This window comes from Neolamprologus multifasciatus, chromosome 20 (assembly GCF_963576455.1).
Source record: "Neolamprologus multifasciatus chromosome 20, fNeoMul1.2, whole genome shotgun sequence".
Taxonomy (NCBI): domain Eukaryota; kingdom Metazoa; phylum Chordata; class Actinopteri; order Cichliformes; family Cichlidae; genus Neolamprologus; species Neolamprologus multifasciatus.
The window spans coordinates 18,539,544-18,555,719 of NC_140458.1; the positions used below are offsets into that span (position 1 = coordinate 18,539,544).

Consider the following 16,176-nt stretch of genomic DNA (forward strand, 5'->3'; position numbering starts at 1 on the left):
GGAACAGATAAAGGAACCTGAAGCGGAACCTTTGTTTTGAGAGCAGACTTTATAAATTAACAGCATTTCAAATTAGTTAATCAAGAGAGGGTATTTTCATGGAAGTTCAAACTTTATGCTAATGACTTTTAAATATGAGGTTATGGTTAGCATCCCATTGCAACTATAAATTTTGGCAATTTGTTTGTAATTCTCAGTTGTCCTGTGAATATTCTGCATTAATACATATTCACAAAAATATGATAACTAAAGTCTTCCTAAATGCTCTAAATACCTTCGTATTTACCTTGTGCTTATTCAGGCAGCCGGATGGATGAATCGTCAGACGTGGAATCAGAGCCTGACCTTCCACTGAAGAGGAAACAGCGTAGGAGTCGGACTACTTTCACAGCGGAGCAGCTGGAGGAGCTGGAGAAGGCTTTTGAAAGAACACATTATCCTGATATTTACACTAGAGAGGAGCTGGCCCAGAGAACAAAACTTACTGAGGCCAGGGTCCAGGTAATGCATTAGTATTCAACTATCCATTAATCCATAGATCTCTCCAGCCACGCGTTACACCCTTCATCTGTCTATTTTTCATTCCATCCTTGATCTCTTTTTTTTCTTTAACATTAAACCCACACACAAAGACACACTTACTCTTTTTAAATGTTGAAACTCACTACTTGAACTGAGGCACTGATAGAGAGCATCTCTATAAGAACATGAATAATGTTTTTTATTGAGAACCTGTGTGTCGTCTAACACAATGCAGCAACATTCTTAGTAGATTAATTAGTAAAATATTTGCTTTTTTAAAATCACACAGACTGGTTAGAACCTTTACTGCTGACTATGCAGCATTCTACTATATTCTACTAACTTGCTGTACTATTCAGAAGTCTTGAGCCATCACTTGTTTCTTTATATTTTGCTTTTAATTAGCAAGACTGTCCAGTCATTTTTAAAAATGAACAAAGGTTTTTCAGGTTTCTAGAAACCTTCCAAAGTTTTTTTTTTTTTTTTAAATTCTCTTTAACTAAATTTTCCTATTCCATTGAACATATTCAGATGTGTTTTGCATGCTAACTCTGACCTATGTGTCATTCAAACATAAAAAGGCACCTAACTCAAAGGATGAACCAGTGTTGTGTCTGTCGGGTTTGCCAAATGGCACAGTAACAGAACCCAGTCACAAGACTTCCTGAACAGTTACAGTGAGGTTATTTACAGTGAAAAAACAAGGTGCAAAACAGTTCCAACAAAATATGATTTTCTCAGTGGTGGGGCAATTTCTCCCAAACACACTCTCCACAATGAACAAACTAAGTAGCTTGTTACAAAAATACATTATTTGCTTTCATATCATTGTGTTAATGATAACACAGGTTGGCAGGTGTAAAATTGTATTTTTGCACCAAGAAGGTTATCATTAAAGATCGATTTGCTCACCAGCTTGCTTTGGAGTGAATCCTTAAAAAATGAGGAAACTGGACATCTAGAGTACAAAAAATAGGACGTCTTAAAAGGAATCTAAAGTAGATGAAATATATAAGAAATGTCCATAACAGGACAAAATGACCTGACACAGGACCTGAGAGACAGTTCTGGTCCTTCAGTTGATTCATCTATTGCTCAACAAAGGTGATGGTCAAGAAGCCATTTATAAGGAAGGGAAAGTGGGAGAGAATGTTCTGGTATGCCACATTAAAGAAGAACTACTGGCTGCATTTCAATTATGAATGCAGTAAAGTACTGTCAGATTTTGACCCCGACGCAAAGTTTCTGATTGGCATGGCTGCCAAAAACAGTTCAAGCTGTGATGAACAATAAAGTTGGTCATACAAATACTGACTTTTAATCTCATGAGAATTGTACAAACTCTGTACTTTCAAGTATGTTTGTTTTCAGTACATCACTGTACATTTCCCATATTCTTAGCAAAATATAAAGAAATGAGGTGTGAGACTTTTTCACAGTGTTTTATATATTTGTTCAGTGTGCAAGACTAACTCTCTCTAACTTCTGGAGACTCTGCCAGCTGTTCACATCTCCACTAAGGAAACTGGCTTTGGTCTCTGTTTGACAGCTTCACAGTGCCTCAGTTGTGTTTGGGAAAATATTGTAGAGTTCTAACAACAGCTGTAAGTTTTCAGCAGTAGGGTGGGTGCTGCATTCCTCTTGCATGTCTCACTCCCAGATTCTTGGCTGGAATTTGTTTTTCCCACCAGTTTAGAGTCTACCACTCATTGTAAAAATCAGAGCAGATCATGGAAGTCTTCGCTCTCAGGGGAACTTTAAGCCATAACTGCAAAGTGGCTCAATCAAGTCACAGAAAACTGAGACAATGAGAAACCAGCGTGGCATGGAAACTCCTCCATGCCTGCCACTTAGGTCATAAATGCCGACCTCAGAATTATCTGTATGCCTCGACTTGACAATGGTCATCTTACGTCCATCCTACTCACAGAATAAGTTACTGGAGTACAAATTTAAAAAAAAATCCAACTCAATGCCCACCTTCTAACTTGTTTTGAAGCTAACTATTTCTCATTCATGTTGACAAAATTTGTAACTTTGGATAATGGCACAGTTAAGTAGGCCTAGTTATAACTTTACACTACATTTGAATACTATTTCTGTGTCCTTAAGCTGAGGCCATGAAAGGTTTCAAAAAAATATATTAATATTAAATACTTAATACATTGTATGGTAGAGATATAGTGATGGGAAACAGAACTGCAAAGACTGTAACTAAAAATATTTGTGGTGTGTCAAATCAAATCATTGTTTCAGTACTACTTAATGTATAAACATGGAGAAACAAAAAATACAACCAGTTATAGTCAGCTTGAATGATTGTCACTGAAATTTCATTTATCAATATTTGCACAGAAAATGCAGCCATGCAAAATTACTGATTTTGCATGGCTGCAATTAGCAACCCATTTTGTTCTAAAAACATGTATTATAATTGGTCAGAATCATTGGAAATGAACGGGGTTGTGCCTATGGAATCCATGACACACCTACGTTTCTAGTACTGGTCCTTATATGTGGACATTGTAAGAAATTACACAGTGACTCCACTTCAGAATAGGACCACCCTCATTACCGACCAATCGGGTGCCTGCTTCTTTAACTCTCTTCAGTGTACAAACTACCATGTAATCAGTAGCTGGAAGACAAGTAAAGACAGACAATGTTGTAAGAGACACTTATTTCTTCTGCCCTCACAGCATCTTTCCCTTTCTCCACAAACTTCAAGCCAGGAACTTTGAGGTGTTGGAGGTAACTGATTGATCACACTGACAATGAACTTTAAAAATACCCCCTTATTTAGGTATCACTGGTACACCATACTGACTCGGTATAGTTTCCCCTGGGTATAATCTGTTGCATGAGATGTGATCAGAAGCATTGTTTGTTAGACAGTCTGTGATACTGGAGGTTGGGGGCTTTGTGTTGCTAAGACAGGCTGACACTTTCCTCTGCAGTTGCTCTGCCTCTGCATCCACAGTGTTGTTCTTTTGGATTACTGAATCTGTGGCTGTAATTAGTTCCAAATGTGAGATTTTTTTGATGTGACATCAAAATTAAAATCGTTCAAAAGGATGGCTTTCTCTGCTTGTGTTAGTCATCTGTCAGATGATTTCTTCTTCCACTTGTCCACATCCTTGGAGGGAAGCATTCATCTCTTCACCAGCTGTTGAGGTCAATTCAATTTAACTATCCATCCTTCCATTTTCTTCCACTTATCTGGGGTTGGTTGAGGGGGCAACAGCCTAAGCAGAGAAGCCCAAACCTTCCTCTCCCCAGCCGCCTTCTCCTGGGAACACCAATGCATTCCAAGGCCAGCTGATAGATTTAGTCTGTCCAGCATGTCTTAGGTCTGCCCTGGGACTTCCTCCCGGGGGCACATGCACAGAAAACTGTTCCCAGAGGCATCCTCATCAGATGCCTGAACCACCTCAACTGGGTCCTTTTGTTCAGAGTAGCAGCTCTACTCTGAGCCCCTCCTGGATCGCTAATCCCTTTACCCTATCGCTAAGGGAGAAGCCATCCAATCTAAGGAGGAAGCTCATTTCCCCAGCTTGTATCTGTGATCTCATTTTTTCAGTGTGCCAACACTGCTGCAGACTCTGCAGCAGTGTTGGTCAAGTTACTTGAAAAAAGTAATCAGTAACTAATTACTGATTACTTCCCCAAAAAGTAATCCTGTTACTTTACTGATTACTTATTTTCAAAAGTAATTAATTACTTAGTTACTTAGTTACTGTTTAAAAACATGATTTACAACCTGAATAGGTGATAAAGCGATAGATCTTTCAGCCCAATTCTACTTTTATCTGCATAATCCATCATACAAAATGTAATCAAATGGAAAAGTCCCTTTTTAAAACTTGTTTTATTAGTTTTAATCTTTTAACTTTATGCATCAAGCAAAAATTTAATTATATGCAATATTCTCTGACTGGAAGAAATTTGTTTAATATTTAAACCTATTTTCTGCACATTCCAGCACATTTTTTGTGTGTGTGTGTTTACACTCAGTCTTTCAAATAGATGCAAGTAAAACACAGCAGAAAATAAATAAAGTCAAAGACTAGCGGTCCTGTTGCTCTATTTTCACCTGTAAAGCAGGAGTAGGGTAGGTGGAGGTTTGCCCTGGTGCAGGTGAGCCGCAGCGGTCAGTGGAAGAATCCGCGAGTTTCTCTGTGAATTTCCCATTACGTCGTAGCGCACTCGGTGCTTGCTTGGAAGTTTAGGGGGTTTTTTTCGCTGTAAAAAGTTTTCTTCCCACGCACAACGGACGCTAATGTTTTTGTCACTTTTTATGGAATCAAACTCAAAATAAGGTCAGTACTTCCACGCTTTAAACGCTGCATGCTCATACTCTCTCCCGCACTCGATATATTATCCATTGTTGATCTGCACACAGCTGTTGTCACGAACGTCGCACTCGCTTACATCACTGTCATGACACATTCTCGCAAAAAAAATCACGGTTTTAGTAACGCAGTAACGCAGCGTTCCTACGGTAAAGTAACGGTAATCTAATTACCGTTTTTGCAATAGTAATCCCTTACTTTGCTCGTTACTTGAAAAAAGTAATCGGATTACAGTAACGCATTACTTGTAACGCGTTACTGTAATCAGTTACTGTACTGCAGACCCATCTCTGGTCTGCAGTGACATTCTTGGTGGGTGGTTGGAGGGTACAGAGGTCAGCAAATACAGGAGTGGAACAGGGCGCCACTGTGGAGGAGTGGTCTGCCATAGCAGGAGGAAAGGAAGCCTAGGGAGTGTTTCTTCCAGAGGCCACAGCTAGAGCCCCGTCTTCACTCACTGGATTGAGTTTTGTGGAGACTTTCCTTGGATGATGGATTTTATCTTGTTCCACAGCGATGTTGGCACAACTGATATGAAGTTCAGTTTTTGTTTTGAATTCCAAGGATAACTTTGGTACATTATCCTTTAGGCTTGATTCACTAGCTGGGCCCACGTCCTCATTTTAGGTTTGACACCGTTTTAGTAGGTAAAGGCGAATGCTTGGACATGAATTGAGCTGCGGTTTACGGAAGGCCTCGAAGGGGACTGGCGATGGCTCCCAGGCCTAGCAGATTCCATGTACTAAATAGGAGTGAAGAAGTTAAAGAATTGAGAACGAGGAGGGAGGGAGGGGAATGAACGAGAATGAACAGTTTGCAGAACTGGGGAAAACCTATATAGATTACAACCGGAAGGAGCATGTTTGGAGGTGTGGTCCCACTCCTGAAAATAAACATTTTAATTATGGTGTAGAGCCTGACTATAGTGACACTTTCTTATTGAGGAAATCTTACAAACCAAAGGGCTCTATGGCAAGTTTTAAACTTAGTGTTTCTTGTCCCAGAGTAGATTTTCCAAATTGAGTCTTATATTTAAAGATTTATTCATTGACAATGTCAACTGAGGGATGTGATACAAAAGGACCTGACACGTAGATAGGCAATCAACCCCATCTTAACTGCTTGGACAAAATACCCCCTCAGACCCCTGTTCAAGGCATTGGTCTGCAGGATAAAAGGGAGAGAAAAGTTAGGAATATGGAACATGGGTTCCACACACAGAGCCTTAAATATGTCTCTAAATGTGCCAGAAATATGTATCTATAAATGTACAAACATATACATTCCACATCTATGCATCCTTGCATTAGAAAGCAACCCAAAGATATCATGTTAAAATGATGATAGGTCATATTCTGTTTTCTTTCAGTCACGTCTCTTCTGCAGAGGTAGTGAGACCGTATGATCTACTTCTGCGTTTTTTGCGCAAGTACCTCAAGGCAACAACGCCTGTTGTAATAATTTAAGTCTGCTCTGCAGATATAGAAGTCCAAATCAGCTTCTCTACATAAAAGTCACATTTTCGTTTGCACTAAATGAAAAAAGAAGATTCCTGGAAAAAGTGGGCAGGTAGAAAGCTGCAAGCAATGCAAAGATTTCTGCTGTGACCCTAGAGATGCGTAGGTGTTAAGTATGCCTGTGTTAAATCATGTGAGTGGTATAGTTTAATTGAAATAAAAACAAAAATTAAAAGTCAAAAATCTTATTTACTCACAGAAACACACACTACAAACATTAATTTGCTGAAGTTTTACCTTTGAAATGATGGCATGTCCCAATATATTAATGCTTAGAGTAAGTTATATGTCCTGAATCGTTTCAGATATTCGGAACAATGAAATATAGGCTTTTGATTGTGGATCTTGCCTTGTGTGAGAAATTTCACAAAAGGACTATCTATGGCGTTATTTTTGTGCCACTATTCTGAGCGCACGTAAAAAAAAATTTGCAGGCGCAAGTGTTGCATTTTGAGGAGAAATTTATTTTGAGCAAAGAAAAGTTGAATTTGAGTGAACAGAATTCATTGCTGCGTGCAGAAAATGTATTTCAGTGTTTGCTATTATTCACACACATGCACAACAGCAGCCCCTCTCGCTCAGTTTTTGCATTTGCACTTGCTCGCAATGTGTTGCTTGCGCGCTCAACTCTTTCTCTACACCGTTATATTTGTGCCACAAAACCAGCCAATCACAGACTTGGATGCAAAAAAATCTGATTGGCTGTTTTGGTCTCCAATCAGCTCGAAATGACGAAATGCAATATCCCAGAATCCATTTCGTCCAAAACTCAAACGAGGCAGTTGCGGAGAAACACTGTGTGGCGGAGTTTGAAATATTACTCTGTCTGGGTCACAAAATAAACTTATAAGATATTTTCATGCCAGAATGTTTCTGTGTAAACTTCAAATATCTGCTCGATTTATCAAGACATCACATATTTGCACAAGTGCTCTAATGTTTTCGGAGATGCCTGTTACCCACCAGCTGACCGCATAGCTCGACTGGCCATTGGGCATACCGGGCATTTGCCCGGTGGGCCGATGGTGATTTTTCATGTTTATGTTTGTTTGTTTTTGTAATGGTATAAACAATGAAAGGTGGTGGATTAGCCAATTGGTCGTGATCAACTCTCGGCTGGAACAATTACAATACATCCGTATTGAGGGGAAAAGAAACGCGATTCGTCCCGAACTTCAGCAACGATGAAAAAAAAGACACAAAGCTGGAGTTATTCTGTCTTTACGTTGCACAGCTGCCTCTTCTCCCCTCATTCTCCCTCCCTCTCTCTCCTGTTGCTACTTCAATCATGAAACTGATCAATGATCAGCTGATTGTCTCTCTTGTTTGTTTATCGCCCACTTTACGCCAGAAAGAGGAAACCAGTGGATGCGCTAAACAACAGCACCTTGATCAGCTGTTTTTTAATATTACTTTCTAGTATCAGCTGATGTTTGCTGGAGCCACAGCTGTAAATGCTGCTCATGATATCGGTTTTGATACGTGGTGAGAGGAAAACATTAAGGTCATACAAATCATACATAAATACCAACAAGACAGTGTACGTCACTGTCACAACAGTGTTTGTTTTAGTTCAAAGGCTTTATGGTTTTCCTATAATACCTTGAGGTGTAGTCGGTGATTTTTTTGTCAGTTCAGCTTCAGCAGATATTTGAAGTTTACACAGAAGCGCAGAGTGCAAGCAACACGTTGCGAGCAAGTGCAAATGCAAAAACTGAGAGAGAGGGGCGGCTGCTATTGTGCGTGTGTGTGAATAATAGCAAACACTGAAATACATTTTCTGCATGCAGCAATAAATTCTGTTCACTCAAATTCAGTTTTTCTTCGCTCAAAATAAATTTCTCCTCAAAATGCAACACTTGCACCTGCATTTTTTTTTTTACGTGCGCTCAGAATAGTGGCACAAAAATAACGCCATAACTATCTGTATGTACTTTGTGGCGAGAAAAGGTAAAATTCTCTTTCAGCGGAGAATCTGTGAGACCTAGAGCATGACATCAGAATAGAATCAATGTAAATGTGCAAATTCTTGCTGATTTCGAATTCAGCTATTCACCTGGCTCAAGAGTTGGGAGTTCGCCTTGTAATTGGAAGGTTGCCGGTTCGAGCCCCGGCTTGGACAGTCTCGATCGTTGTGTCCTTGGGCAAGACACTTGACCCTGTTGCCTACTGGTGGTAGTCAGAGGGCCCGGTGGCGCCAGTGTCCGGCAGCCTCGCCTCTGTGGTGGGTGGCTGTGTTTACAATGTAGCTTGCCATCACCAGTGTGTGAATGGGTGGGTGACTGGATGTGTAAAGCGCTTTGGGGTCCTTAGGGACAAGTAAAGCGCTATACAAGTACAGGCCACTTACCATTTTTGGTGTTTTCCTTCCAGCTTATTTATATATATTTCTCTTTCAAGGTGTGGTTTAGCAATCGAAGGGCCAGGTGGCGAAAACAAGCAGGAGCCAATCAACTTGCAGCATTCAATCACCTTCTGCCAGGTGGATTTCCTCCTGCAGGGATGCCAACACTTCCTACATATCAGCTGCCAGAATCCAACTACCCGACCAACACTCAAGGTAGAACAAATAATCCTTTCACTGACAGATTACAAATATGACCTATAGGTTTTCCTAAGGAGTTTGTGGATACTATGCTATTTTGGCCACATTCTTACCAACAAATAATGATTCATGATAGGCACTTTTACACCTATATTGCTGGGTCTTTTTGATGTTTATTTGTTTTTTTTTGACTGGATGCATGGAACAATTTAATGATCAATTTAAGTTTTTCTATGGAAGGGGTCCTGATATGCCAATAATGTCTTATCTCTAGCAGAAGAAAATGCAGTGTTGTCCTCTATCTAGTACATTAAAGCGTATTGCCTCAGAATAAAAGTATTGTTTCAATTATAAGAATGACTTACTAGGTGGTCTCACAGAATAAAAAACTGATTGCAGAGAGTATGCCATTCCCAATTAATGTTAGCGTGTCATCAAAGCACTCACAGAATTAGTACAAATATTGAAAAGCATTAAGAAACTGTATTGTCTACCAACGTTGGTTGCAGTTTTAACAAAACAAAATCTCCATGCCAGGTTGTTCCTTTGCCCGTCCTCTGCCACTTCTCCAAGGTTTATGAATTTTGGTTTGGTAGATTTTGGAAAAAGCTGAAAAATTCCCACAGAGAGAGAGAGGTGTGATACAACCTGCTGTTGGAAATATTTGTAATTTTGATAATGTAACTATCAAAATGTCAGTCAGGTTTAACCCAGTTTTCCCTGTTGTGTTTAGTTGTAAAGACATCCTAAAGTAGATACAGAAGCCTCCAATTAAGCCTATTTGGTATCACATCCACACTATGCAGGTCTCTGTTCAACATACTGTGGGGCATCATGGTGGTGTACTTAAGTTGTCAAACTTGTGTTGTTTATATGTTGGTGTTAAATATACATATATTCAGGAATGTGTTTTTTCTCATCTGGTATACAAACTGGTAGAACAGGTAGCCTAGCCTAGTTAGTGTCTTATTTACATAAAGGAAGGAACCAATATATATGTGTGAAGTGTTTTACTTTTCAGATGGTGGGGCTACTGTTCACCGTCCCCAACCCTTACCTCCTTCCACCATGCACCAGAGTGGTTTATCAAGTCCTGACGGCAGCACTGCCTATGGTCTGGCAACCAACCGGCACAGCTTCTCCAGCTACACTGATACCTTCATGAACTCTAGTACTCCTAGTAACCATGTCAACCCTGTCAGCAATGGGCTATCTCCACAGGCAAGTCCTGCTTTATCGCTTTATGCACGAGGATAAGCATTTACTCAGTCATGAATAAAAATATATAACATGAAAGGACTCTATTCAGTGTATATAATTTATTCTATTCATATTCGATTGAAAATGCAAGAAAAGAAGGGGATAAGTAATATAAATAGGAAATAAAAAAACAAGCCATAGACCAAAATGGATTTTGACATTTAATGCCTTTGATACTTTTAACCAGGAAATTAAAGTCTTTGTCTATCTTTTACTTGATCAACTTGGAACAGTGATACTTCATACAGCACTTATGAGCTGGAAATAATGCATGTGGGTTTTCACCAACAGTGTTTTAGTCACAGTAGTCTTTTTGTAGCTGTGGCTACAACCGTAGCTTGCCTCCACCAGTGTGTGAATGTGAGAGTGAATGAATAATGGCATTGTAAAGCGCTTTGGGTGCCTTGAAAAGCGCTATATAAATCCAATCCATTATTATTATTATTATTATATATTTTTACAAGACATTCAAGTATATTGTTGCTATGGCTAGAGTAAGTTAGGTTGCTTCCTGCAACATGACCATAGGTAAATATTAATTTCTATTGTGGAAAATAAACATTTTAATTATGGCGTGGAGCCTGATTGTAGTGACACTACAAACCAGATGGCTCTATGGTAAGTTTTAAGCTTAGCATTTCTTGTCATGATCCACAGTACAACAAGTTAGTGTAGATGTTCCAAATAAAATCTTATTTTTAAATATTTCTGATTGACAAAGTCAACTGAGTGATGTGATACAAAAGGACCTGATATGCAGGCAGGCAATCAACCCCACCTGCTTGGACAAAATACACCCCAGACCCCTGTTCAAGGCATCAGTCTGCAGGATGAAAGGGAGAGAAAAGTCAGGAATGTGGAATATGGGTTCCAAAAATAGACCCCTCCTTACCTACACGAACACCCCCTGGGACTACTTTGACTACTGGACCAGATCTGGGGCACCCTTTCAGGTGAGGTCTGTCATGGGGCTGGTCATCCCTGCCAAGTTCTACATGAACTGACGGTAATACCAGCCAGTCCCAAGAAACTAGTCACCTTTTCTTTGTTCTTGGGGTCTGAGCAGGATGTGATTCCTGCTGTTTTGTCTGTTCTGGGGTGCACCTGCCCTCCTCCCAAAATGGTACCACAGAAACTGTACCACCTTCCATCCAACTGCACACTTCTTGAGGCTGGCCGCGAGCTCCGTCTGCCTCAGAGAGTTCAGGACTACGGCCAAACAAATGATACATCGATTAAACCTGTCACTGTTGGACTGAAATGCATTAATGCACTTGGGACACCAGTGAATTACATTGAGACCAAAATGAATCCAAGAGTACAATAGTGGCTGTGTCCCAATCCAGCGACCGTATGCTTCGGAGTACGCGCAGTTTGTGTACTAGGTACGGCGCGTACTAGGAAGTACGAGAAGTGCGGAAGTGAGAGGCTTGTGAAATGGGACGGTCTAGCCTGCTCAGGTTCCCTAGCAACCATGATACTAACCGCGAGAAACGTTTCATACAGCATTGTTTGACAGAAATGAAGGAGAAAAAATGTTTTGTTGTTCATTCATTTTTTATGACATCACTTTGATTAGTTGAGTATCTGAGGCTGAGACCACGGGACTGTAAAAACACAATTGTTGGGCTTCATTTCTGTACTGAACAGTCATTTCAAGATTAGCTAGTAAATAACAATTAGCTAATGTTGTTCATGAGACTAAAATCATCTCACTTTGGTAATGTAAATATAATATGGACAATATTATATTCATTCTCAGATTATTATGAGGCTGACTTCTGCTAAATGGGTCAAACTGGGCAGAAAGTATACAAACACATAACATCCTTATAGAATATGATGTAACACTATAGATCAACTTACCTCAGAATATATAAAGCATATAAAAAATTACAGCAATATGATACAACAAACACAGCAGTACTACTAATCCAAAATACTCAAAGCTTCATAGAACTGAAACAAACATTTATTTTTAGCTCCATTCTGCTGCTGATACATACTTTAGGTTTCTGAACATTAAACTTGTTGCTGCCTTTCATAGTGTTTAACTTGAAGGCCCTGAGTACTTTCTCCCACACTGAAAACACTGGAATGATAAAATTATTTGAACATTACCTAATAAGACTGATTCAGGACAGACAATTAGTTATTTTAAACTTTTCTAGCAGTCCTTCACAAACAGGGAACAGTCTGTCTATTCTCTCATCTGTCAGCTGCTGCTGACTCTTCCTCCTCCTCTTCCTCACACACTGCTGAGTTTGTCCTGGGGGATCATCAGGGGTGCAAAGCCTCACAGATGATGTGCAGCAGTGGGTCCCTCAGTCTGTCCTCACTCTGGACACTTGCAGTTGTGACACATGGAAATCAAATGTGTGATAAACTGCAGGATTCAACTTATAAATACATGTTCATACTTTTATTCTACAATCAGAGAGAAATAAAGAGAGAGAGAGTGCAGGACAGACAGACAGGTGACAGTCTCAGGTGTATACACTGCTACAAACAGGAGGATTTAGTGTTTGTGTTATTACGAGTGCTAAACAAGAAGAGTTTCCAGATGGTACAGTGGACACATGTGTGACTGCTGTGATTAATGCATCTTTCTTTCAGCTTAACGAGTGAACCGTCAGCTCGTTCAAACACACATTAAAGTCTATTTGGCTCGACACCACCGAACAGAGGCAGCAATATAACATAGCTAACATTAACAGTGCAGTGAATCCTGCTTGTGCCGTGATATTCAGGACTGCAAACAGAGCAGCATTCACTGACTTTCAGCTTGTTGTGTTTGTGGATTATGCATAAAAACATCACATCTCTGTAAGATTATGGTCAACTATTGAATGACGTATATTTTTATACCCACCGCCGGCCTTTTTTTTTTGTTCAAAAGATATGGGTGTGATTGGCACACAGGTCCCCACACTGCCTCTACCACGGCTCCAATGATTCTGAGAATCTGCTCCTAATTCGTGGTGTGATGAAAAAACAAACTTCTAGAGTAAATATTTGTAGTTTTTGGATCTTCAATTCTTCTTTCCCAGAGAAATTTTTTTTCTTGTAGGCTTCAGCTAAAATGTTTTGTCTCCTAAGGGTAACACTGGCTTTATTTTTGTTTAATAGTAATCCCTTACATGTAGATATCTAAAGAAGTCTAGCTGATCTAGATTAAATTCCTCTCGTAGTCCTTTTAAATGGCCTTTTTTGCATTAATGTACATAGTGCTGTTATAGCCTTGTTTTCCATTGTTTAAAAACTCCGTCCCTAATTTTTGGATGAGGTTTAAAATCAAATGCAGGCCAGTCAAGCAACCCAATATATTCTTCCAGACTGAACTAACTTACAAAATTACTCTGTATCCCCTAACGCAGATTGAATTGAAAATGACTCAGCTTTAGTTTCTATTATTTTCCATTTGATTTGTAATAAGGCCAAAATGCACAGACTAAAAACCTCATCTGAGCAGCAAAAAAATACTGCCTCAAACTCCTCAAATGGAGTGTTTTTAATGCATTCTTAGTCTCTTGCCAGCCCAGATAAATCTAGATATACTTTTGTTCAAATGCCTAAATTGAGTGTCAGGGATAGTGAAAGGTATTGACTGGAATAGATTAATATCCATAAATAGAAGAGTAATCTTGGGGAAAATATTCATTCTGATTATATCAAATGCCAAGATATGCAGTAGATTTAGTCTTCCATTTTAATCTGTGTTGTTTGCTGATTAATGAAGAGGGAGAGTAAATTATAGCCAGAGTTTGAGTTTTGTTTACATTAAGTTTATAGCCAGAGTATTTAACAAATTCCTCTAGCAATTTCAATAGCCTCAGGAAGTTTCTGTCTGGCTCGCAAAGTGCCACTATGACATCGTCCACAAACAACGCCACCATTTATTCTTGTCCTCCTACTTCAATTTTTTATGCCGTCATTTTGTCTTATCAGTTGTGCCAATGGCTCTATGAAGAGAGCAAACAGTGTTGGGCTGAGGCAGCATCCCTGGCAGGTTCTTCGTTGTAGAGCAAAACAGCTGGTTAAATGACCTTGTAATTTTATCTCTATAAAGACCTTTAATACACTGTATATATTGAGGTTGAAATTCAAATTTTTCTAAGACTTTGTACAAGAACGTCCAACTAACACAATCAAATGCCTTTCTGTGTCCAGACGTACTGATAGCATTTCCAATTTTGTTTCATGAGCATGATTGATTAAGTGAAGGATATGCCTTATATTCTCTTGAGCCTGTCAACCTTGAATAAAACCAGACTGATCTTCATCTATCAACTCAGGTATGAGGTTTTCCATCTGTTTAAAGAGTATCGAGGTCATGGTTTCATTGAGAGATTTTAGGAGAATTGGAGACGTTCCTCCCTAAAGGTCTTATGCCATTTGCTGCCTGGGGCTTTGTCCATTTTCGTTTTGCCTATTGCACCTTTGTTGTAATTTCTGAGAGCAGTTTTCTATTTTGTAACTCTCCTATAGCCAGTAAATCCAGAAGCTAGAGAAATTTGCTTATTTCCAATGCACATTTTGCTGGGGGTTGTGAATATATTTCTCGGTAGCAATCACAGAACACGTTTTAAATTTCCTCTGTATCAAACAGCATTTGGCCTGTTAATGGATATCTATTTTTATGAACTGCACTAATAGTCTTTTAATATGCCTAGCTAGATATTTTGCCGCTTCAGATCCTGACCCATAATAGAGTTGTCTAGTAAATCTGAGTTTCCTTTCTAGCTCATTACTCAAAACTTCATCCAGCTGCTGTCGTGTTGTAATAAACAGCAATATAGTAACATGTAGTGCTGTTTCCTCACTGTTTTTTATGTTGAAATTCTATCTGTGTTAACTCATTGGTCAGCTTTTTGTATTTTCCTTTCCCTTCTCCTTTTCAACAAGCAGTTTTCGCAGTTCATTTTCTTCTCATTTATGTTTTTCCTGTGTTGCAAATTATAATGTCGTCCACTGGGCTATTTTTTTCTTCAATGCAGCATTTTATTTCTTCTTTCATTTCTTGATTATTTAAGATTCCCACATTTAATTTTCAGTGTGTGTTTTTGGTCCTTCTGACTAGATGAATATTGAGGAAGACAGTACATTGATCCAACAGCCAGCACGAACTGTGGGGCGACTGTGGCTCAGGGGGTTGGGAGGCGTATCTGTAACTGGAAGGTCGACGGTTCGATCCCCGGGCTCTCTGTCCTGGTCGTTGTGTCCTTGGGCAAGACACTTCACCTACCGCCTACTGGTGTTGGGCCGATGGCGCGATATGGCAGCCTCGCTTCTGTCAGTCTGCCCCAGGGCAGCTGTGGCTGTGCTACAGCCGGCCCCAAGTAACTTCTGTATTTTCCAGCTTCCCTTTTATGAGAAGATACCTACGTTCTTTGTCCTTTATTTCTTTTAGTTTTTCGAAGACTGATTCTGAGATCAATATTTCTACTCCCCTCTTAGCTTCTTCCTTGTAGCTTCCTTTTTTTAATGGGATTATTCATGCCATTAACATTTTGTAGTTATGATCGAAAGACTGCATGAACAAAATCAGAACAGGAACTAACCAAATCAACACATAAACAAGCTGAACTAAAATATTGCTTCAGATACAGTAGAAGACAATAATAACCTTTGCAATGATTCCATTGGGAGATCGTTAGTCTCCTTCTAAAGAAGGATTTGTTTGTTTCAGAACAAACAAACCTAAACTAGGAGTAGCTGTCATTCTAAATGAGTCCAACGTAGTAAAGAACATAAAAAGGTCCCTTATGCTTAATCAGCTTTTCCATTATTCGAGTATACACACATTAACAGATATTAAGTTTGAAACAGTCCTATCGGTGTGTTTGTTTTGTGCTGCGTGATTAATAAATATTGTACCAGAGCTTGCCAGAACTCCTGAAGCGGTTTTTTGGCTCACGTCACTGCTGGTGCATTGCTCCTCCTTGAAGGCTCTGTCCCGAAGTCGCTGCAGGTGTATGAA

The 16,176-nt window shown here is 39.5% G+C and overlaps 2 protein-coding genes across 8 annotated transcripts in view; both read left to right on the forward strand.

The window, feature by feature from the left end:
- Positions 1-16,176, forward strand: part of LOC146494788 (paired box protein Pax-7-like) — a 106,096-nt gene that overhangs the window by 42,263 nt on the left and 47,657 nt on the right. For all 7 annotated transcript variants that reach the window (XM_085145080.1, XM_085145073.1, XM_085145079.1 and 4 more), the window contains 3 exons: positions 302-501; positions 8,792-8,951; positions 9,958-10,157. In XM_085145080.1, coding sequence (XP_085001206.1) covers positions 302-501; positions 8,792-8,951; positions 9,958-10,157 — 560 coding nt within the window. The remainder of the gene's footprint in view (positions 1-301; positions 502-8,791; positions 8,952-9,957; positions 10,158-16,176) is intronic.
- LOC146494790 (uncharacterized) overlaps positions 1-16,176 on the forward strand; it is a 57,400-nt gene that overhangs the window by 23,983 nt on the left and 17,241 nt on the right. The gene's annotated exons all lie outside the window — the stretch shown is intronic.